Genomic DNA, 26039 nt, shown 5'->3' with positions numbered 1-26039 from the left:
CTCCTGCTACGACCCCTAATTTCGGCCATTGGAACAAGTTTGTTGTTTTGGGCTTTAGGACCATACCTTTTCTCACTGTTTCAGTTCAATTTGGCAATAATGTCGGGGGTATTATAACTTTAATGAAAATCTTTTACAAGCTCGCTCCACAGTTTACATTTTCTAAAAGTAAATATCTCTTAAACTGTAATATAATTGTCCAAATGAGTAGTTGACATAATAAGTATCACGTAAATTGTTATTTCAATTTGTAAACAAGATAAGTACGATGCGTATTATAACCATATAAGAGTATACATTAATTTTAGTGTAGCATGAACTGATATAGCAATTTGTAAAGTACTAGTAAAATTTACACTAACTCTTAATTAACCACACTCATTTGTTGAATATTTATTTTTTAATTTTTTTTAATGTCAAACATGAATGCATAAATATCTTGTTTGTTTCTATTGTATATTCTTTTAATTTTCTGATTCCTCAATAATTTACTTACCAAAATTATGGCGATTCCTCAATATTTCATATATAGAGATATTTTGAATTTGTGTTTCTTTCTGTTTGATAGCGTCACAGACTCACAATGACATATCCAGTTTTTGATAAGCAATTGTGTAGTTAAGGACACGGCGTAGTTTGTCTGGTTTATATATAGTTATATATATTCTATTCTCTCTCTTTTTTTTTTTTTCTTTTTTTTTGGGTAAGTATATTCCATTACCAAAAAAGATGGGTCACAACCAAATAAAAAGCAAAAAATGGCGGGCTCCCCAACAACAGACCCAAACAGAATAAACAGTGACAAAACAATAAAAAGAAAATAGGCAATGGGTCCAATAATGATCCCGATGAACCATAAATATATCTTTGGCAAAAGACAATAAAGGGGCCGCATAAAGCAGCTAAATCACCAAAACAGAGGACACATAAGGGCTATGATCATCACGAGACCCTTCAACTCTACCCGAACCCCAAAAAAGAGTCACGAATAGAGGCATAACCTTCAAAATACCTTTCAACCCTACCCATACTATTGCTAGGTAAGGACAACAACCACTAGGAGAAGGTTAAGGGGGGAGGCAACATAGAACATGATCTGTCATCAAGGAGAACAAACTCCATGAGCAAAGAATCTCCAACAGATATTATTGATCATGAGACCGTAAAAGGCTTGTGAGATTCAAACCCACGAACAACACAGAAAAGAAAAGAAAAGAAAAAACTAAAATAAAAGGCAACTACAAAAAAAGCACAACAAAATCAACAAAAATATAGAAAAAAGAACATAAATAAAAATTTAGGCAAAAAAATAAGCAATACTAGATGCAGAGGTGGTGGCACGTGTGATCCACGCACCTGTGCATGAAAACCACGAGGAGGCGCATCAAAGCCATGATGATGTGCGTGAGGCAGCTACGGGTTGCAGGGAGGTCAATGGAGAAGCGGGAGGGGTGCGTTGTTAGTGGGACTGATCGAGGATGATAGATCGGGCTTAAAAAAAAAAATGTCAAAACTGAGACCCAAGTTAGATCTAGACGAATGAGGCGTTATAGCGGCTCTAAGGAAGCGAAATAGCAGCCGTGAAGGAGCTAAGACTGTGTTTTTTGAGAGGATAAGGGATAAAAATCGCCAATGACAATGGATAAAGCCTCATAAGAAATAGATTGGGCTAAAAAAAATCTAGCTAAAGGAAATTTGAAGGCATATCAAGAGTGTGAGGAAAAGGGTAAAGAAAGGCGAGGAGGAGGGAAGAAGGCCTCCTCAAGCTTTTTCCTTTGTGTGGCGGGCGCTAGAGAGTGGCCATTTATGGAAAGTTGGAAGAGATATACAAAAGGAGGAGTAAAATTTACAATATATACAAAAAAGAAAAGAAAAAAGAAAGTAGAATATCTTGGTAACTAGTTTTAGAGAATGATCTAAATCCTACACTTGTCGACTTGAATGTCTAAAGCACATAAATTTTAGTATTGTTAAGGGTATTACAACTTGTATTACAAAGTTATTTATTAACTGATGTGGCGATTCATAATTAGAGAAATAATTAAACAAAAAATATAACTTATCAATTTCTCTTAATTATTATTATTTTATGAAAGAAAACTTTATAGAACCAAACACCAAAAACAATATCCCACCAAAATGATGCAAACTACACACAGGGCAAAGGAGAACAAATAACTCACTAAGTGTAACACCTCGGTCCCATATTGAAAAGAGATGAATAACACATATAGAGTAAGTGGTTTATAAAGATATTCATAGGTGCTAAGTCTCATATTGCCTAGTTACTAGGTGAAACTGGGCTTTATAAGGAATTCTAGAAAAATTTCAAATTGACTAATCATTTTGGGGTGATAGCGCAGATGTGACTAGCGCCTTTTCTTGTGTCGTTACACTAAGCCCTACCAACAGACAACAATAACCAAAACAGGGCAAATACAAGCCCAAACCAACAAGCCTTCAAGGCAAAACACAAACCGAGCCCAACAAAAAAGAAACCTACGTTCTGCAGAATCACAAAACTCTAAACCCTACAATCCATTATGCATTCTGCAAAATAAGCCAAACTGCAATCTGCATCCTGCAAAACAAACCATTCTGCATTATGCATTCACTTATAATAATTGCGAAATTAGTTTGTAAATGAGCATTTTCCTTTTTATAAAAGGCAAAAAGATCCCAAATATATATGCATAATATAAGTTTAATCGATTGATTCATTTTGACCATCGACGCAGATCCACTATCGGAGAAAAGAAATAGCCAGTTTTATGTTCCTCGCGATGAATGCTTCTCGGAGATAAAGCAGCTAACATTTTCAGCAAAGACAGTATATTTAGTGCTGCGAGTATTGGTGCCATCCCTAGGAACAGTGATGAAGGACAGAGATCTTGGATTCCCCTACTTCACAACCATAGACTCGCTTTTCACTAAAGGAGTTAACTTGCCATCTGAAGAAAACCAAGAAGGGTTCCTCAGAGCCATCATGCCCAGGCTTGTCAAAACCATTTCTGAAACAGGAGGAGATGTTTTGCGCTTTGAGACTCCCGAAACGATGAACAGTGAGAAAATCACAAAACTTTCTTCCCCCCCCCCCCCCTCTACGTACCTAAATGATAATATATAGTTGGTCGGCTTTTGGAATTGTAGGGGACAAATTCTTTTGGTTTAGGGACGAGGAATTTGCCCGACAGACTCTTTCTGGTCTCAACCCTTATAGCATACAGTTGGTCACGGTATGATTTAAATAAAAAATTCTCATGTAAATACAATTTTTTATTTAATTTTATTTTTCTCCATGTACAGATGCTTTAAAACTTATATATAATTCATGCTGGAATGGCCATTAAAGAGCAAACTTGACCCTGAGATCTACGGTCCACCAGATTCAGCCATCACAACAGAAATGATTGAGGAAGAAATTGGAGGTCTAATGAGTATTGACAAGGTCAGCAAAATGATTAATTATCATATATGTATAAATTTCATGCAGGAAGAGCCGTCACTCGAATTTCTCTTATATATAAATATGTATAATTTCAATGCATGCATGCAGGCCATACAACAAAAGAAGTTGTTCATACTAGATTGCCATGACCTTTTGCTACCATTCGTCAACAAAGTAAGACAGCTTGAAGGCACTACGCTTTATGGTTCACGGACGCTATTCTTCTTAACCACAGATGGCACATTGAGGCCACTGGCTATAGAACTCACTCGGCCGCCTATGGATGGAAAGCTGCAGTGGAAGCAAGTTTTTAAACCTTCTTGGCATTCAACGTCTATCTGGCTTTGGAGGCTTTCCAAAGCTCATGTCCTTGCCCACGACTCTGGCTATCACCAACTTGTTAGTCACTGGTATGTGCCACACTATAGGCCAGCTTGTATGTGATATATGCTAAGGTTAGGGTTTTTAATTTTTTACACAATTAATTAGCTAGTTAGGATTAAGGGGTACTCTGACTTGTATAATTTTATACCCATGCATTTATACGACTTAAACCTAACACGCAATGTTTAGGGTTGACATTTTATGGCACAACCCGCAAACCTAACACCAAATTAGCGGGTTAGGGTTGAAGGATCTAACTTTCATACCCATGCCTAGATATGACTCGAACTCGACACACGAACACGTATTGTCACGCCCTTAGCTACGGTCGAACCAGCAAATGATTATCACAACAAACTTTTATACTTGAGTGGGATTTAATTTGAAATATTTTTGTTAACATGGGAAATTGTGTGATCTCTTTTACAGGTTGAGAACTCATTGTGTAAGTGAACCTTATGTAATTGCGACAAATAGGCAACTTAGTGTGATGCATCCAATCTACAGACTGTTGCACCCTCATTTTCGTTACACCATCGAGATCAATGCTCTTGCTCGAGAGGCGCTTATCAATGCAAGTGGAACCATTGAGACTGCATTCACACCTGGCAAATATTCCATGGAACTCTGCTCCGTCGCCTATGATCTCCAGTGGCGATTCGACCGGCAAGCATTGCCCGCTGACCTAGTTAGCAGGTAACTTCATAGCCAGATTTTCATAAAAACCTATAATCCTTTGGAGATTGACTAAACTTCAAAAGATTTTGATACTCTTTTCTGTAATTAATTACTCTGCAACACATTTGCGATTTTTAAATTAGTTTTTGGGATAAGTGATGATTAATAGGGTATCAGAGCTATCGACTAACGCCAATCTTCAAATATCCCTAATGGTCATGTAGATTCAAACTTTTATTTTCTTTCTTGTCTCCTCATCATCCTGACTTTGATTTTCACATGGTATCAGAGAGTAAAATAATATGTGCTCCGAGAGTCCATGGCTATGATATCATGCATTTTAAATCACCATTTGTCGTAGAACTTTAAGCTTATAGGAATGTATAAATTTATTCATTTAATTAACACTTTAACACTATTATGGCTTATCATTGTACATGTCCAAACTAACTTCCATATCAAATTTTTTGCAATTGTGTAGGGGAATGGCTGTTGAGGATCCAATTGCTCCTCATGGACTAAAGCTAACAATTAAAGACTACCCTTTTGCTAATGAAGGCTTGATCCTTTGGGATGCCATCAAATTATGGGTCACTGATTATGTCAACCACTATTACCCAAACCCTAGCCTTGTAGAGTCCGATCGAGAGCTCCAAGCATGGTGGACAGAAATTCGAACAGTCGGCCATGCTGACAAGAAGGACGAACCATGGTGGCCGGTCCTAAAAACCCCCCAAGACCTAATTGACATCATCACAACAATTGCATGGGTCACTTCTGGTCACCATGCAGCCGTGAACTTTGGACAATATGCATGCTTACGGGGGTTATTTTCCTAATCGGCCTACCATTGCTAGAACCAACATGCCCACAGAAGACCCTACTGAAGAAGAATGGAAAAAGTTCATGAAAAAACCTGAACATGCACTCTTGAAATGCTTCCCTTCACAACTTCAAGCAACAAGAATAATGGCTGTTTTGGACATATTGTCTAATCATTCAACGGACGAGGAGTACCTTGGGGAGAAGATGGAGCCCTCATGGGCTGAAGATCCGTTCATAAAGACGGCTTTTGAACGGTTTAATGGGAGATTGAAGGAGCTTGAACGGATTATTGACGAATGGAACTCAAACAATGATTTCAAGAATAGAGTAGGAGCCGGGATGGTGCCGTATGAGCTTTTGAAGCCATTTTCGCAGCCTGGGGTGACTGGAAAAGGGGTTCCATATAGTGTCTCCATTTGAATTTGAAATGCGTTTTTATAGTTTCAAACTCTTGAGTGGTGCCCCCCGCGGAAAAAAACAATTTGAACAAAATGCTTCCATGCCTTGTAAATATTCAAATGCTTGAATCACAATGGTGATAATTGATTTGTGTGTCTAGGCAAGGTTCAAAACTAAGACCTATCCTAATCCAACAGTGCTTAGCTTGCTTGTCACTTGTTGTTTGGAACAATGCCGTCTAATAAAAAAATAAAAAAATAAATTTGAAATGGGTTTTGGTAGGGGATATAAAGTGAAAGGAACATTTATTTTTTGAATGTGGGTGAAGCAAAAGATTATGGAGTGAGGTTATGCTCAAATTCCTTGTAATCCCCATAAGATATGCTTGGGATGAGATTATGAACGATGATGAAAAGAATTGGAAGGGGAAAAAGTTGAAAAGCATTCTTTGCAAGTTGGCTTTTGGTGCTATCGTGTACAATATTTGGAAGCATCAAAATAGTCTCAAATTTTGCAATAATGTGAAATCTGAAGAACAAATTCTGCAAACCATTTGTTGGGTGATTGGTTCAAGAATCATGAGAAAGGGGAAAGGGAAATTCAATTACAACTCAATGAATGTTGAGCTTTGTGAAAATTTGGGCATTCTGTTGAGAGTGTTGGCAGAGAATGGATAACAAAGTTCTTTTTTCTGTGTTTCATGGTTTCGTTGTTTGTTCTTGTGTTTGTTAGGGATTTACCTTTTTGCTGGGATTGGGCTATGTGAGGGTAGTAGGTTGCTTGGTTTGTATGGTAGTGAATTTTGTTTTCTAGGTTCGAGTTTGGTGTTATAAACCTTCTGGAGTGTGAGTTGTAATCTTTGTGTTTTTGAATGAAAAGCTAATTTATCCAAAAAAAAAAAATCTGCCTAGAACAAACCTATTGGGCAGGTAATCGACAGCCGATCGAGAGGGGCCGTCAGTTCATGAATCTTCCAACTGACCGACAATCAGTTGGTGGTTTGTTGACCATTCCACTTCCTGAGGACTCCGTACAGCCAGCCAAATTTCTCTTCTTCAAGCTCATCAACGACAACAATTGATATTAATTGCTTAGCTTTTTTTTTTTTTTTTTTGAAAGGAAATTGTGAAAGACCGCCTAGAACAAAGCAAAACGTCAGCCCTCTCGTTGACAATTTCTCTTTCTTGAAAATTTTTAGCATGCAATCAATTTTTTATACTGATCTATATATGTAAACTTTTATATTTAGATTACTCTTTTAAATTAATTATTTATCAATATACACTATTTTGGTTACATATTTTAATTATATAAAATATAATTATAGTTATCTAAAATTACGGAGAAAGCAATGATTCCATTTAATTATAAGAAATTTATGTCAAGTATGACAAAATAAATTGTAAATTGCATTTATATATATGTTTCAAACAATAACTAAATTTTGCTAGATTATTTATTTATTTCATAAATTATATTCTTTAAATCATAACTTGCCAGATTCTTACTGCCATTAGTAGAATTCTCAGGGCAAGTAAAAGATGACGTATTACGATTGGACATGAAATGGCCTCCAATTTATTTAACAAGCATTTGAGTCTTATACAAATTAACAATAATGACATTATTAAAAGATCAAGAAGAAACTTTCTTGATCAGTTTATTGATTGGACAAGGTCTGATAATAGATAGGTCTATCATTTTCATGTCTACTTCTTCAGGAAATTCTTGAACCAATCAGCTGAAAGCTTAGGGTGTCTTTTAAGTCCATTCTTAAAGTCTACATAATAGATGCCAAACCGAACGGTGTATCCTGCATCCCATTCGAAGTTGTCTAATAATGACCATGCAAAGTATCCTTTAATGTTTACGCCTTCCCTGTTAAAAACAAAAACAAAAGAGTCAAAGGCAGCAAGATTTGTGAGCGAGAGAGTTAAAGAGACTGATTGTTAAGTGAGTAATGCTATTCTTCATAATTATTTAATATTTGCTGATGTGGCATTTTTAAGTGAATTTTTTTTTTTAAGTGAATAATATGAAAAACCATTTAAAATATGTCGACGTGTGAAATAGGTGTAAAGCTAGAATAGCATTAATTACTCTTGTTAAGCACTTACATGATAGCCTGACGAAGATAGGAAAGATGGCTATGGTGATATTCAATTCTGTGGTTGTCCACAAGGGCATCCCCGAGCGACAAGTTGGGATTATTGACCTCATCAACTCCTACAATATAGTTGTAGATATTTAGGTTCAAATGGACATCAAATGCCTACCACTCTGTTCTAATTTGTCATAATGTTATGTGAAAATAATTGAACAAAAAGAAAAAAAAAATATAGAACTTACCATTCTCGGTAATATAGATTAGTGGATTATTGTACTTCTCCTTGACATAAAGCAAAAGATCCAGAAATCCTGAAGGGTAAACAAAGAGCCAACTTGATCCAGCCTGCGATTTAGAGAAAATTTTCATAATTTTGTTAGAATTTTAATTAAATGATTAAATTTTTCATTTTTTATAAGCTTAATTAAGCTTTTGAGATAAACAATGTTTTAGCATGGTATGGTATCAAAGCAAAATGTTCTGAATTTAAACCTTATCTCTGTCATTTAGTTTTCATTTTTAATTAAATATTCTATGTGAACAAATCCCTTTCTTTTGTGAAGGTGTAAGGCGATCAATAAGACCAAAGAATATTACATGACTAATTGTACTGTGGACGCTTTTATTTGCAAATAACTTGAGGGAAGAAATTGATATATTTTGCAATCAAAAAGCTATATATATATATATAGTTGGTCATTGATTGTTTTGAGATTCAGAATGATCATTTTATTTGTTTTGCATGAGTGGCTGTGACCAAAAGGTGTATTAACATTAAGTTATATGTTGATTCTCAATTACCCAAGAAAAAATAAAATATTAAACTATACATATTCGTGTTTGGTAAAATTAAATATTCTATGTGAACAAATCCCCTTCCTTTGCAACTATATGATTGTGTCCGATAGGAGTTGTCTGAGGATATATAAATTTGGGAGGTCAAGGCATAACATACGTCAAAGCTAGAAAAAGAGAAAGAAAAGGAAACCAAAAAACACTGCTTTTTTTTTTTTTTTTACATGTCTACACAAGAGGGGAAGGGAAGATTCAAACTAGTAACCTCCGCTTCATGAGACATGGTCTCCAGCCGATTGAGTTTATACCCTTGGAGACAAAAAAAAAAAAAAAAACACTGGTCTTATGTTATTACCATGATATAGTAAAACATAAATGTTAATTTATTTAGCACACACCTGTGGACCAATGGGGATCCCATTGCGCTCAGCTGCCACGACAAAAAAAGTGTGGTCTAGTTAGTACGTATATCTAGAAACACATAAAAAAAAGTTGCTTCTTCAAGCAGTGTTATATATATATATATATATATATATATATGTACTTACTGGTGAGATTAACAAGAGAATCAGTCAAGTAGCTTGGCTTGCCAGAATTAAGGCCAGGTGCGTCGGAAGCATAATTGGCAGTATAGTAGTTTAATCCGAGAAAGTCAAATGACCCTTTTACCAGCTTCGCTTGCTCTTCTGTGAACTGGGGCAATCGCTTTCCAACGAGAGCTCGCATGCTATGGGGATAGTCACCATTTGTCAAGGGGTCTAAAAACCTGCAGTATGAAAACCATGCATGGACAAGTTAAAATATGTAGGGCTGCCTGAATTGGCTACATTAATTTGGCCAGCGAATTGCATCTAATCCCGATCTTCTTCAATCTCTAACGATAGAGATTGTAGGGGTAAAAGCTCTAAGGGCTGCCATTGAGTCCCTCTCTTTTCACAAATATTGCTAGACAAACAATATTGCAATAAGTTCTTCATACAGAGGTAATCAATCGAACAAATTAAAAAAAATACGAAATGAGATCAATTGTAAGTGGCCGGAACAAGCTAGAAGAAACAATGAAAAAAGCGCACCAGCAGAACTAATTACCATCCTAACGTGAAATCAAGGGCACGTTGCGCAGCATTACGGTTGTCCGTCGAATCAGAGAATGGCACAAACCAGCTAGTCACTAGCGTAATCCCTATTACACCTTTTTGTTCGGCCTGAACACATAATGAACTAAACCTGATGATTAAATATTTCTTTTGCATAATATATAATTTCTGTTCATTACATAATAGTAGAAGAAATTGAATTAATGGATGTGTAACAAAAACTGTATCTAATTATCTATTAATTAAACTTGACAAATTTATACTAAGATTGACAAAAACATTAATTGGGTGTCTTCCATTAATCTCTACTTATTTATTTTGCAAGTATAGAAAAACATAAAAAGTAATTATTTCGTGTTTTTCAATTTACTTTGACGTAATACTGTTAAGATAGTCATCGTAATTATATGAACAATTAATCAATCAATCAATTTAAACTGTTTTATGGAGTTTTTGCTTCTTCTTTTTTGTCATTTTGTTAGTAGTGAGTAATTGTTCTATACATAACTGATCATAACACAATAAAAATGGGCAATATTTGCAAGATGGAACCTGATATTTTTGTTTGTAGACTTGAACAGCGGCTGCGTGAGCAAGAAGCTGGTGATGGGAGACCAAATATGGCTCTGTGCCTGAATCTCCACCGGTGCAGTTCAGATTTTGCCAACTGGAACATCGACCAGGTGCTGATGTCCCAACTACATAACCACTACTGCTGAAGGTGTATGACTCATTTAGTGTGATCCAATGCTTTACACGGTCACCAAATTCCTTGAAGCAAACCTCAGCGTAGTCCCGAAAGTCATCACTGAAAATTATCGTTAATGTGCATTTGGTCATGAATACAACTAAGGTTGCAAATTGCATTCCATGGGAATTGGTCTGCACTTACGGGTTTGGGTTGTGACAATATTTCTACCTACACCCAATCTTTCTCTTTTACCTCATTTTTCCTAATGTTATTTAGTACAATGTTATACGACTGGCGTATAACTTGATGATGTGGTAATGCAAATTAGGATTTTTTTTTTTAAAAAAAAAACAATAGATGATTTGCACTGCAATGTGTCATCCCAACTGTATAGTATAATATATAGTATTACTCTTAAAATAATATACTCCGGCCATCAAGGAAATAGACTCCTCTCAATTTTTTTAGGGTCAATATTTTATTTCAATGAATCTAATAAATTAAAGTGTTTCCTTATTTTTTAAGGCCTAAAGTGTTAATGGGCTTATAAACTTTTTAATATTATTATTACAGAAAAAGGAGGTCTTCGATTAATGAAAAAGTGTCTTTACTATTTACTTACGCAATGCGAGGACTTAAGAAACCACCATACTCATCTTCTAAGGTTTGGGGTAAATCCCAATGAAAAAGTGTCGCAAAGGGCTTTAGACCTGCATTTATTAATAGAAAAATAAAGAGTGAATCATAAAAGCAATATAAGTTGATGACATATATATATATATATTGGAATTTCACAAGGTTGAACCATGAGTACCTTTGTCCAGGAGCTCATTGATGAGCTTGTTGTAGTATCTAATTCCATCTTGGTTCACACCCCCACTTAGCTTTCCGTCTGAAATTAGACCCCAAATGAGTTGTTATGGGTTAGAAATATTCTTGTTGAGATTTTTTTTTTATTATTCCTACTTATTATTGGGCTTAATTTGAGAGATGGCTTTTTGTCTGAATAAGGACTCCTTGCTCAAACAGAGAATTCACAGTTTCTCGGACAAGGAGCTCTTCTCATATATATATATAGAGAGAGAGAGAGATCGATTCAAATCATGTTATCTTGATGTAGATTTGGGTTGTACCCCATTTTTTGTCCTGTTGTTTTGTCTAAATTTTATGTCAGAAAGTAGCTCAAGATCGAGATTGATGCAAACAAGAATCTTACTTGGTAAAATTCGAGACCATGATATTGAGAACCTGTATGCATCTACTTCCATCTCCTTCATAATTCCGACGTCTTCCTATAATAAATAATGTGAAAAATAAATTTATTGCCAAAATCTTCAAGTTCCTTTTCATCATCTTGTGCTTAGTTAGGCTGAATAATTAGAAAAATCAGATTGCTGTGACATTGTTTTTCTTTATATATTTTTATTTTTTATTATTATGTGCACTATACCTTGTAGCGATGGAATTGATCAACAGCCACATCTCCATTACTGCCATCCGATATCTTATCTGCAATTTCATATACAAAGTGTTTTGATGTAATATACAAATAAAAATAATTTTACATATTTTACATTTGGAATTATTTACTAATGCTTTTGTTTTTTTGCTAAAAAAAAAAAAAAAAAAAAAAAAAAAAAAACTCCACAAAAAGAACGTTGTGAAATGAGGCCGGCCGCTTTATTTTGGTCTTGTTGATCGACCCTTGAACTCAACCATTGGTCTCCTACTACGACCCCCTAATTTCGGCCTTTGGAACAAGTATGTTTTATTAGGCTTTCGGCTCATACCTTTTATCACCTTTTCTATTGAATTTGAAAGATAAATTTGGAGTACCGTACTTTTTTATTTTATTTTAATGTTTTTGAAATTCCTGTGCCCAACAAACAGACAATACTTTGTTTTCACTGAAGAGACAGCTGAGAGAAAGAAACCTGGATATGTATGGGTGAAAGTGTCCCATATGCTTGGTCCTCTGCCGCCTTCATTTACTGCACCTTCATACTGAATTTTAAACACACATTGGCACATATGCATCATGCTTGACATCTCTGGACGACACTTGAAGAAAAACTCTTCTATATATATATAGGTCTATGATTCAAAAATATATGGAGGAAACTTAGCTAGGACTTAATTACCTGGTAAGACGCTGATGCCGTCCCGAAAATGAAACCAGGAGGAAAACTGCTCCGGTTGAGTGAAGGGATAGGGGTAGGGGTAGGGCTTGGAGTACTAGCAGCGCTTTTACAAGTAAATGAGCCAAAAACGACCGGGAGACCAATGCGTAGACAGCCTTGAAATGCCATCACTAATTTGGGTTACTGTGGGTACGTAAAAGGCACTGTTGAGCTTCTTATATTTGGTATAAGAATTATACTTGTGAACCCATCTTATATACACGCCGAATATAAGAATTATAATAGATATTGCTTTTTCTTCACGTGGAACACGTTCCACCTCACATCAATGCATAAAAGGACTATCTATTAATATATTCGTTTGTCATCAAATGAAAGGGCTAGTTTGGCAACCCATTGTCATTCCCCTCTTATATTTTTTTTCACTTCTTTCAAAAATATCAAATAAAAAATATTTTAACTTTTTTATATTTTTTATATCACATCAATCATTTTTTATTATTATTCAAATAAAAAAATTCACAACAAAACAAAACTTTTTCACTTTTCTATAAAACATTCACAAATTTTATATCACATCAATCACTTTTTACTACGCAACACACAAATATTCCACAACCTCAATCACTTACTAAACATATTTCCATGATTTGAGTAATTATATATAAGTTGTAACAGTACTATAGCTGCTTTTGTATATATACAGATAAGTGAATAAAATCCTTTTCTATTATTCTTTCATTGTACCAGAGCAATTCTGCGAACGTACAATTTTTTATTTTTATTTTTTTTTTTTTAATTCCGTTTTATTTCTCTCTTCACAAATTTCTACTTAGTTTATCTTATTCTCCTTAATATATGGCTTCTTCATAGGGAAGTAACACAGGGTTTTCCCTCCTCCTTTGGCACGAGTCGCACGACAGTCTAATTAACTTGGACCACAATTCGGGAGAAAACTTTTATATAGTGGAGATCAAGGAAGCCAAATTTTTTACAATGTCCTCTTTGAGAAATTATATTTAGTTACCTGATTACTAAAACAGGATAAGATCAAATTAGTGATTCAAATTAATTTATCATTGTTGGACATGGACTTGATCATACGATTGGCAATATTGATCATTAGATTCAAGAACCCATTCTTGTAAATCATTTTAGTAAATTCTTAATTTTTATTTGATGAATAGGTAATTATTTAACAAGACCTTTCACTAATTGGTCTTTAACCCAAGCGGGCTGGGAAGAACTTATCCAAAAAAAAAACCCAAGCATACGTTTATTTAGATTTTTAGGGATTGTTTGGTTGTGCAATTTTTTGTATTGTATTCCATTATTCTTTATAAATTTAAAATTGCGAATACCAAAAAAATTTGCTTTTTGAAATTATATTTTGATGGTTTAAAGAATCTGTGACAAAATTGAAAAAAGTTAGATATTAATACTTTAATAGAATTTGCATTTAAAAAATCTACCCAAACAAGTTTTTTAAAAATAATTAAAATACAATAATAAAAAAAAAAAAAAAAAAAAAAAAAAAAAAAACATGGGTTACCTGTCCCAAACACGCCCTTAGATTGTCAAGAGTACAATCAAATATTTGATATTTACACATTAGACATGCATGAATTTTTCTCTCCTCCCGAATGAGGTTATACATTTTGATTTTATATATTTAAATTTGAAAATTGGGATGCATCATTCTTTAGTCTTTCTCTATTGAGCTTAATTAGAAAGCCCAGACCCAAAAAATCTAATGCATGCGAATATTGATTATTATTCTAAAAACTTGTACAACTATATACAAAAGGAATATATATATATATATATATATATATATATATATATATATATATATATATATATATATATATATATATATATATATATATATATATATATATATATATATATATATATATTATTTTATATATATTTTATTTTATATATATATAATATGTATGGAGTTAATATTAGTATGTTTTTAAAAAATTTAAATAATATAAAAATTATGTACATTATTAAAAGCATTAACTTTAAATTTTGACTATAAAATATATAAAAAAAAAAAATTACAATTTAACCTCTCAAACTATTAGCCGTTTTGCAAGTAGCCATGTGAACTGCCAACACTTGGACTCTGACCCCTAAACTATCAAATGTTTGAAAAATACCCAATTTTGACGAAATATGTTCATAATACCTTGTCACGTTTCATTTTTTAATTAAATAATAAATAAATAAAACTAAAAATAAAATTGAAAAACTAAAAAAACTAAAAAAATTAAAAAACTAAAAAAAATTATGGTTGATTGTTGATCGATTGTGCCGCGTATGCATATTTCCATGATTTGTGTAATTATATATAAGTTGTGACAGTACTATAGCTGCTTTTGTATATATATATATATATATATATATATATATATATATATATAATTAGAAAGCCCGAACCTTCTAATCAGCTAGATTAAGACAGACCCAAAAAATCTAATGCATGCGAATATTGATTATTATTCTAAAAACTTGTACAACTATATACAAAAGGAATATATATATATATATATATATATATATATATATATATATATATATATATATAATTGAATGTTTGATCCCAACATTTCTGTCTTACCGAAAGCTCCATGAATTAATCTGTTATTAGATCCAAACAAAAAGCTCCAAATTTGGTTTTATTTGCGTTCTGTATTTAATTCGTTTCGGTTGTAGTCGAGTTTTTTGTGGTGCGAGTGCATTAGAAATTTAGAATCATACACAACTTTATCCGAGCAATATACAATTAATTTTTATTAATTGATTTTCATCACGTGAAAAATATTGGGTTCTGTACTCCCCTGTCCCCATCAATAACAGATGAAAGCAACATTGCATGCAACTTTTCGTCATTTTCAAGCAGTGTGGTCCTTTTCCTTTTAATCATTATCCACGGGTGGCAATAGCTTGCTGAAAATGAAATCTATATTATCTATTTCAAATGAATGGTGATGGTTTAAAATTGATGTATTTAATAATATGTATGGAGTTAATATTAGTATGTTTTTAAAAAATTTAAATAATATAAAAATTATGTACATTATTAAAAGCATTAACTTTAAATTTTGACTATAAAATATATAAAAAAAAAAAAAAATTACAATTTAACCTCTCAAACTATTAGCCGTTTTGCAAGTAGCCATGTGAACTGCCAACACTTGGACTCTGACCCCTAAACTATCAAATGTTTGAAAAATACCCAATTTTGACGAAATATGTTCATAATACCTTGTCACGTTTCATTTTTTAATTAAATAATAAATAAATAAAACTAAAAATAAAATTGAAAAACTAAAAAAATTAAAAAAATCTTATTCCTGAGGAAAAATCTTATCAAATATGGAAACTATGCACTCCATTCGATTTTTAAAGTCTTATCTGCCTAGCTAGCTCAACAATTATAAAGTCTTGTACATAACAGAGCAAAAAGTCGGTCCTCTTTTGATAATTTTTCTTTTTATTTATTTTTTTATTAAATAATAAAAATGTCTACGTAAACTTCTATATTTAGATTATTTTTTAAAATTAATTGCTTAATATTTTAATTATATGAAATATATAATTGTAGTTATCAAGATTATGGAGAACAACAATGATTCTATTTACTTTTATGAAATTTAAGTTAAGTGTGAAAATAATTTATTTATTTTAGATAAATTATTTATTTCGTTAGTTATATTGTTAAATATTTTTAATCAATTTTCATGACAAGTACTAAAAGATGACGGTTACGTTGGGGATGAAATGGCCTTCAGTTTATGTAACAAGCATTTGAGACTTACACAAAATTAACAATAATGACATTATTTAAAGAGCATACTCATGAAGAATTAGAAACGATCTTGATCCGTTTATTGATTTGACAATGTCTGATAATATATATATATATATATATATATATATATATATATATAGTTTGATCATTTTCATGTCTATTTCTTGAGGAAATTCTTGAACCAGCGGGCTGAAAGTTTAGGGTGTCTTTTCAATCCGTTCTTAAAGTCTACATAGTGGGTGCCAAACCGAACTGTGTAACTTGAATTCCATTCGAAGTTGTCCAACAATGACCATGCAAAGTATTCTTTAACGTTTATGCCATCCCTATTTACCCCACGCCGCACACACCAAAACATGTAAAAGAAGAAGAAGTCAAAACCAACTAGATTTAAGAGTGAGCGAGAGAAAGAGAGAGAGAGAGAGGGAGCTATTTAGTATACTGATATATGATTGTTATACAATTAGCCGAAATGACGTGACAATGAAAATCATTTTTATTTTTTTAAAGTACAAATTTTTATTGTCGTAATTTTAAATTGTATAGCAGTCGTATAACAATTTAATACGTTTGTTAAGCACTTACATGATAGCCCTACGAAGATAAAAAAGATGGCCATAGTAATATTCAATTCTGGGTTTGTCGATGAGGGCTTCCTCAAGAGACAAGGTGGCGTTATTGGACTCATCAATTCCTACAATATAGTTGTAGATCGATCGATATTTAGGTTCAAATGGAATATCTAATGGCTACCACTCTGTTCCAATTTTTCATGAAGTTATTTGAAAATTTATAATTAGAAGAAAAAAAATATAGACTTACCGTTCTCGGTAATATAGATTAGCGGATTATGGTACTTCTCCTTGACATAAAGCAAAAGATCCCGAAGTCCTCTAGGATAAACATAGAGCCAGCTTGATGCAGCCTGCGATTTAGATAATATATATTAATATATTAAAATATTAATTAAATAATTATTATTTTTTTTCTATCAACTTAATTAAGCTTTTAAGATAATAATGATAATATTGTATCATAGTAAATGTTTTGAGTTCAAACATTGTCTATGTCATTCACCTCATATTTTCAATTAAATCATATTCATTATTCCACGTGAGAAGAAATATTAAGATATTAGTTAAATTTTTAAATTTACACATTTCATGTTCAAGTAATTAGCCCCACCATGAGGCTAGGTATACCTTCAATACAGTAAGAAAGAAATGTTGAAATATTTAACACACACCTGTGGACCAATGGGGATCCCATTGCGCTCAGCTACCACGACAAAAGTTAATTAGTATAATTAATTAGATACATAAGAAACACAGAAAAATTGATTCCAAGTGTTATATATATATATATATACTTACCGGTGAGATTAACAAGAGAATCTGTAAAGTAGCTTGGATTTCCAGAATTAAGGTCAGGTGCGTAGGCTGCATAATTGGAAGTATAGTAGTTTAATCCGATGAAGTCAAATGACCCTTTTACCAACTTGGATTGCTCTTTCGTGAACTTGGGCAATCGCTTTCCAACGAGAGATCGCATGCTATAGGGATAGTCACCATTTGTCAAGGGGTCCAAATACCTGCAGTAAACCATGGACAATTTTAAATATGTAGGGCTAGCTAGCTGCCCGAATTGGCTGTAATTTGGTCAGTAAATTGCAACCAATCCTGATCTTCTTTAATCTCTCATGTATTCCAAGACGAGAAATCAGCTAATTAAAAAGAAAGCCGACAATATGAACCCTAATGATCATAGAGATTGTAGGGTTAGAGATTCAATCGAAGTTATCGAATAAATAAAACAAAAAAGTTATCGAAATGAGAATAAATAAAACAAAAAGATAAATACATTAATTGACACTTCTTAAAGTAATAAAGCTTAAGAGTATAATTACAAAACTGATAAAAGAGGAGCGGTGATAAGTGAAATTTTTTTTATTCTTACTTATTATTGGATATGAGGTTATGAGAAACGGCTTCTTGTCCGGCCGGGTAGGGACTCGTGGGAGTCAACTCGCCTGAATTTTTTAGACAAGGAGCTCCAACTCATAATTCCTACATTTAACGTGTCCCTCCTAAACTGACAGGAAATTGTAGATGATTCAAACCATGTTTCCAAAATCTCGACATAGATATGGGTTGTACCCCATTTATTGTCCTTTTGTTTTGTCTAAAGTTTATGGCAGAAAGTAGCTACAAGAATAGATCTTACGTACTTGGTAAAACTCTAGTCCATGAGATTGAGAACCTGTATGCATCTGCACCCATCTCCTTCATAATTCCAACATCTTCCTATAATATACATATATAATGTGAAAAATTAATTTTGTTGCCAAAATCTTTTGCGTTCCTTTTGATCATCTAGTGTTTAGTTAGGCTGAATAATTAGACAAATCAGACTCTTCTAACATTTTTTTTTTTTAATTGTGTTGCACTATACCTTGTAACGATGATATTGATCAATAGCCACATCTCCATTACTGCTATCCAATATCCTACCTGCATATTTCATATATATAAATCTTATTTCGGAAGATATAAAAGATTAATTCTACACTACAAGAAAAATGAAAAATGGTCTTCAGCGACCAATTTTTTAGCGACGACCCAAAAGTCGTCGCTAATAGTGACTTATCAGCGACGACATTTTGGGGTCGTCGCTAATGTCATAAAAAGTTTCAACAATAGCGACGACAATTTTGTCGTTGCTAATATGTCATCGTTAATATTATGACAGTAATTTTTTTTCCACGTGAAGTATTAGTGACAATATTTAACTTATTAGTGATGACTATGTTGTCGCTAATAACAGACGTTATTAGCGACCACAATAGTCGTCGCTAATACTTTTTTATTAGCGACGACTATGCATGTTGTCGCTAATAGCCAAATATTAGCGACAACTATGTTGTCGCTAATAATCGACATTATTAGCGACCACAATAGTCGTCGCTAACACTTGACCATTAGCTATTCAAGTCGTCGCTAAAATCAATCATAAATAATATATTTGACTCAAATTAGCAACGACACTCATGTATTTAACTTACATTTTTTTTTTAAAAAAAAAAAAAAAAAAAACAGAAAAAAGAAGAACTTTCACAAAAATATTCATCGTTTGCTAACGTCCTAGTGCATTACTCCTATGGATCAAACATCTAATCGATCCTAGTGCATTAGTCTGATCGATTGTAATAGAGTTTGATCAATCAAACTTACACAGTGAAGGTTCGATTCAACATCCGATCAAACTATATGAATTTTGAATTATTTTATTTTTGTGCAGTAGTCCGATTGACTGTGTTACGATCAAATGATCAATCAAACTTAATATGATTAAAGGTTTGATCAAACGTCTTGTCAATTTTCCCTCTAATTAAACTACAAAAAAAAAAAAAAAAAAAAAAATGTCAATGTTAACCCCTCAATGACAAAAATATGCTTCATAAAATTAATAAAATTCTTAAAATTATATCAAAATAAAATAAAATATAAAAATAAACAAGTAAGAAAAAAAATCAAAAACCAAGGGGGTCATTTTAATTTTTTAAATTTTGTTAAACAATTTTTTTTCTTCGAATTTCTAAGAATATTTTAGTCTTATTGAATGTTTTTTAATATTAATAAAGAAATATTGTTATAAAAAAAATAAAAAATAAAAAAGAAAGAAAGAAAGAAAGAAAGAAAGAAAAAGAAGCCAAAACAGTGCCATTTTAATAATAATATTGCGGCAAAAACTGGCGCTAAGGTGAAAATTGAAAAATTCTATCCGGCAAAAACTGGTGCTAAGGCGGAGAAGGAAATTTTTTTCTTCAAAACCTATCTCCCGTCCTCTCATCTCTCTCTCTCTCTCTCTCTCTCTCTCTCTCTCTCTCTCTCTCTCTCTCTCTCTCTCTCCCATCTGGTGCTTCTTTTCTTCATTCGATTTGGGTACTACACCTCTATTTTCGCTTTTTCATTGCCCCCAAGGTAAATTGTTCCCATCCTTATTGTTTAAAGTAGGGTTGGCAATTCAGGTTTACGGGTCGGGTTCGTGTCAACCAGGCCGACCCGATTACACAATCGGGTCAGACACGAACCCGACTCGATTATTAATTGGGTTGATTTCTGAAACCCAAACACGACCCATATATCAACCGAGTTACCCGAACACGACCCGGGTAACTCGTTGCGAAGAAGAAGCACCAAAGAAGGCAAGACTCAAGAGCTAAGAAGCTTCGTCCGAGACTCCCGAATCGTGACAATCGTCCGAAGAAGAAGAAGGATGAAGGATCGTCTTCGTCTCTGTCTGAAGACTCTGAACCCCAATTCGTACCCACGGCAGAACCCCAAATCCTCAATTCGCAGTGCAGTCACACTGTCACAGGAGAAAACCAAACAGGTAAACAACACAAACTACACAATCCGGCGAGAGAAGCAACCCAATCCGGCGATCCCTGCAGTTTCCAAACCCAGATCGTACGGGAAACCGTGTTCACAGCCAACAAGCAGTCAAGCGCCAAATCTAGGGCTCCCAAGTCGCTGAACCTCAGATGGCGTGAACGGTGAACAAGCCATTGAGGGCGATGCTGTTTTGGAGGGTTGTGTGGTGGAGCTCGACTTCGACTTCAAGAGCTGAACTTCGACGGTCTTGACTGCGTGAAGTTTCTGCCTTTCTGTTTCTGGTTATATTTCCACTTTCCAGACCATCGAAGTTTCTGGTTATACACAAAGAAATATAACCACAAAAGACCCGTTGACCCAGTGACCCGACTAGGTTCCACCGTTTCCTCACTTCCTGAAGTTTTTTTTTTTTCATCTAACCGTGTTATAATCGAGTTGACCCGATTATGACCCGAACCCGATTATCCCAAACTCAAACCCTATATTTTCGTGTCGTGTTCGTGTCGGGTTCGCGGGTCGTGTCAAAAATTGCCAACCCTAGTTTAAAGTATGCATTTTATTTTATTTTTGAGTTTTATACTTAATATGAGGATTTTGATTGACCCTCTACGTAATTTTCTGCTGAATTTGACGTTTTTAGGGGTTGAGTATATGAAATTTTGAAACTTTTGATATCTAGGGCGAATTGGGTGTTCTTCTGGGTTCCTGTTTTATTGATTTTTGGGGACATTTGGATGATTTGTCTGTGTATTCTGTGTTTTCGAGAGTCCCCATTAATTGCCTAATAGCTGCATCAGATTCAATATTTATTTATTTTTTTTTTATGGGAAATACTTGGAAAAAAATTATCGTTTAAAAGATCAATTTTTAATTCGTTTGTTTTTTTTGTCCTGCATTTCTCAGCAGCAAAAGAGCTACAAGCGTAACCATCCAATTTTTTGGCTAGAAAATGGAGGAGGATTATTCTAAGACAAATTTTTTCTTCAAATAGGTTGATTGCAAGGGTTATTTGTATTTCTATATAAGTTTGTTGGGTTTTGTATTTCTCTATATATTTAGTGTAATATTGTTTATGTTAATTGATGTTATTCCCGGCTAATATTGTTTGTTGTTTTTTATGTTAAATATTGTGTAATGTCTACAAGTTATCATTGTCAAAACTGAATACAAGCTGTGTACATGTACAAATGCCCGAATCACAAAATAGTCATGTGAATAACACCAAATACCACCTAGTACCATATATATGTTTGTAGAAATGCCTATATATATAGCCATGTCAATGACACCAAATACCATATGCCTTATTGACAAAATAGTCATTTCAATGAGATCAACCCAATCACATGGTTGTAGAAATGCGGCATGCCTACAATGAAGCAGAGTTTTAATTACATGCTTAGACTTTAATAGCAATGGACCACATAAAATTGTGTGCTTCTTTCAGCAATGGAATGAAGTTGCATAAAGTTGCATAACTTGTATATTTGGATGTTTTATTCGAATGAGAAGATATAAAAAAGGTATTTAAAATAGAGCTACTTGTATTTTCACTTCAGATGCGTTATTTCTTGAAATCTACTTTATGGTCAGTTATGTTCTTCATAAAATAGTTTCGTATCCATGTCCTTGCTTTATTTACTTTGAGAGATTATGGGCCTAGTTGATTTTAGCATATGCTCTAGTAATTTTACCTATAAAAAAAATAAAAAAAAATTGTACTGTTTCTTGGTACAATTTTGTATCTATTTATTATTTGACTTAGGTACATATCCTTTTACACTTTTAATTTATGTTGGTTTCATAAGTTTAGAAAATGGCTATGCATGCTGTAGTATTTGTATTTTGAAACCTTCTATTCCATTGGCACAAGTACTTTATATTTCCTTAATATCCATAAACAAGGTTTTTTTTTGTTTGTTTTTTTTAAAGACTGTCCTTTCTACTACAGATTCATTGGCATTTTTTTTTTATGCCCAGCCAATACATTAAGACCATAAGAGCTTTAAGTAGTTTAATTATGCAGTATTCAGCTGTTGGATTTTGTGCGCTGAACATGCTTTAGTGTTCCAATATATTTTTGAAGGAGGATCCTAATGTTTGCTTACTAAAATATAGTTTTATTTTTATTTAAAGTGAAGTGTTATAATTCTATTTGGACTTCGGTTTGCTAATAGTGATAATTTATTTGTTCTTTTGGCAGGGAATCTACCTCCGCCAGAACTCTTATGCTTATGTTAAATTCTGGTTACATTAGTTAAATTTTGGATACACCTAATGTTTTATCAGATTTTTGGATCCACCTATTGTTTTAGATACTTAGTTTTTCAATACCTAATGTTTTATCAGATTTCATTTTGAGAATGATTGTTATGCTTAAACAATTTGGCAGTTGGGACTGCATTTTAGTAATTTCTTTTTGTTCTTTCTTATTATTTTTTTTTAACAAATATAGATAGATGCATTGCTTAAAGATGTGAGCCCAAGCAAACCAAAATTCTATTTTTGGTTTGTTATCTTTTATGCATATTAATAAATGCAATTCAGATAATTCATACCAAACATTAAAATATTAATTGGCAAAAAAAAAAAAAAATGCAATTGGCACATTTTTTTTTTACTAAAAGAAATTATTTATCTTTAGTGACGACTTACGTAGTCGCTAATTAATATACAAAATATTATTAATGACAACTTTTGTTGTCGCTGTTGTGTGCACTATTTGCGACGACATAATGCCGTTGCTGATGTATACATCATTAGCGACGACATTGCCTTTTGTGAAGCATTTTTAGCAACCATTTTTGGTGATATTAGCGATGACAATTGTCGTCGCTAATAGTCATTATCAGCGACGACATAGAAAGTCGTCGCCATTTAGTCTTTAACGACGACTTTTCAGCGACCACTTTTGCGACGATCAAAGTCGTCGCTAATAGTCAATAGCGACCACTTTTAGGGCTGTAGTGATGACTCAGTGTCGTTGCTAAAGACCATTTTTCTTGTAGTGCTACGCGCTACCTACTTTGAGCTATTATTTAATGAAGATTAATAGACATGCATGCCTAACCACTAAAATACAGACAATATATTATAACTTAATCAAGAGAAAACTTTTGTTTTTCAAAAGATACTTTCACTTTGTTTTGGTCTCCTGCTACGACCCCTAATTTCGGCCATTGGAACAAGTTTGTTGTTTTGGGCTTTAGGACCATACCTTTTCTCACTGTTTCAGTTCAATTTGGCAATAATGTCGGGGGTATTATAACTTTAATGAAAATCTTTTACAAGCTCGCTCCACAGTTTACATTTTCTAAAAGTAAATATCTCTTAAACTGTAATATAATTGTCCAAATGAGTAGTTGACATAATAAGTATCACGTAAATTGTTATTTCAATTTGTAAACAAGATAAGTACGATGCGTATTATAACCATATAAGAGTATACATTAATTTTAGTGTAGCATGAACTGATATAGCAATTTGTAAAGTACTAGTAAAATTTACACTAACTCTTAATTAACCACACTCATTTGTTGAATATTTATTTTTTAATTTTTTTTAATGTCAAACATGAATGCATAAATATCTTGTTTGTTTCTATTGTATATTCTTTTAATTTTCTGATTCCTCAATAATTTACTTACCAAAATTATGGCGATTCCTCAATATTTCATATATAGAGATATTTTGAATTTGTGTTTCTTTCTGTTTGAAAGCGTCACAGACTCACAATGACATATCCAGTTTTTGATAAGCAATTGTGTAGTTAAGGACACGGCGTAGTTTGTCTGGTTTATATATAGTTATATATATTCTATTCTCTCTCTTTTTTTTTTTTTCTTTTTTTTTGGGTAAGTATATTCCATTACCAAAAAAGATGGGTCACAACCAAATAAAAAGCAAAAAATGGCGGGCTCCCCAACAACAGACCCAAACAGAATAAACAGTGACAAAACAATAAAAAGAAAATAGGCAATGGGTCCAATAATGATCCCGATGAACCATAAATATATCTTTGGCAAAAGACAATAAAGGGGCCGCATAAAGCAGCTAAATCACCAAAACAGAGGACACATAAGGGCTATGATCATCACGAGACCCTTCAACTCTACCCGAACCCCAAAAAAGAGTCACGAATAGAGGCATAACCTTCAAAATACCTTTCAACCCTACCCATACTATTGCTAGGTAAGGACAACAACCACTAGGAGAAGGTTAAGGGGGGAGGCAACATAGAACATGATCTGTCATCAAGGAGAACAAACTCCATGAGCAAAGAATCTCCAACAGATATTATTGATCATGAGACCGTAAAAGGCTTGTGAGATTCAAACCCACGAACAACACAGAAAAGAAAAGAAAAGAAAAAACTAAAATAAAAGGCAACTACAAAAAAAGCACAACAAAATCAACAAAAATATAGAAAAAAGAACATAAATAAAAATTTAGGCAAAAAAATAAGCAATACTAGATGCAGAGGTGGTGGCACGTGTGATCCACGCACCTGTGCATGAAAACCACGAGGAGGCGCATCAAAGCCATGATGATGTGCGTGAGGCAGCTACGGGTTGCAGGGAGGTCAACGGAGAAGCGGGAGGGGTGCGTTGTTAGTGGGACTGATCGAGGATGATAGATCGGGCTTAAAAAAAAAAATGTCAAAACTGAGACCCAAGTTAGATCTAGACGAATGAGGCGTTATAGCGGCTCTAAGGAAGCGAAATAGCAGCCGTGAAGGAGCTAAGACTGTGTTTTTTGAGAGGATAAGGGATAAAAATCGCCAATGACAATGGATAAAGCCTCATAAGAAATAGATTGGGCTAAAAAAAATCTAGCTAAAGGAAATTTGAAGGCATATCAAGAGTGTGAGGAAAAGGGTAAAGAAAGGCGAGGAGGAGGGAAGAAGGCCTCCTCAAGCTTTTTCCTTTGTGTGGCGGGCGCTAGAGAGTGGCCATTTATGGAAAGTTGGAAGAGATATACAAAAGGAGGAGTAAAATTTACAATATATACAAAAAAGAAAAGAAAAAAGAAAGTAGAATATCTTGGTAACTAGTTTTAGAGAATGATCTAAATCCTACACTTGTCGACTTGAATGTCTAAAGCACATAAATTTTAGTATTGTTAAGGGTATTACAACTTGTATTACAAAGTTATTTATTAACTGATGTGGCGATTCATAATTAGAGAAATAATTAAACAAAAAATATAACTTATCAATTTCTCTTAATTATTATTATTTTATGAAAGAAAACTT

General features: G+C 33.3%; 2 protein-coding genes and 1 pseudogene across 2 annotated transcripts; 1 reads left to right on the top strand and 2 right to left on the bottom strand.

The window, feature by feature from the left end:
• Positions 1–2725: 2725 nt before the first annotated feature.
• On the top strand, positions 2726–5891 carry LOC133877657 (linoleate 13S-lipoxygenase 2-1, chloroplastic-like; annotated as a pseudogene).
• Positions 5892–7289: 1398 nt separating this feature from the next.
• Positions 7290–12779, bottom strand: LOC133877457 (beta-glucosidase 12-like). Its single transcript, XM_062315770.1, has 13 exons — positions 12566–12779; positions 12359–12428; positions 11875–11933; positions 11641–11716; positions 11239–11316; positions 11047–11134; positions 10286–10541; positions 9726–9841; positions 9185–9402; positions 9035–9066; positions 8084–8186; positions 7852–7960; positions 7290–7612 (listed from the first exon to the last, which is right to left on the bottom strand). The coding sequence occupies exons 1-13, from the start codon at positions 12731–12733 to the stop codon at positions 7444–7446; spliced, it is 1542 nt and encodes a 513-aa protein (XP_062171754.1). The 5' UTR covers positions 12734–12779; the 3' UTR covers positions 7290–7443.
• Positions 12780–16972: 4193 nt separating this feature from the next.
• On the bottom strand, positions 16973–25330 carry LOC133877656 (beta-glucosidase 12-like). Its single transcript, XM_062316047.1, has 9 exons — positions 25293–25330; positions 20953–21099; positions 20722–20759; positions 18843–18901; positions 18651–18694; positions 17765–17982; positions 17638–17669; positions 17214–17316; positions 16973–17085 (listed from the first exon to the last, which is right to left on the bottom strand). The coding sequence occupies exons 1-9, from the start codon at positions 25328–25330 to the stop codon at positions 16973–16975; spliced, it is 792 nt and encodes a 263-aa protein (XP_062172031.1).
• Between the last annotated feature and the right edge of the window lie 709 nt (positions 25331–26039).

Source organism: Alnus glutinosa, chromosome 9 (genome assembly GCF_958979055.1).
Source record: "Alnus glutinosa chromosome 9, dhAlnGlut1.1, whole genome shotgun sequence".
NCBI classification, from domain to species: domain Eukaryota; kingdom Viridiplantae; phylum Streptophyta; class Magnoliopsida; order Fagales; family Betulaceae; genus Alnus; species Alnus glutinosa.
This window is presented reverse-complemented; position numbering and strand designations above follow the sequence as displayed.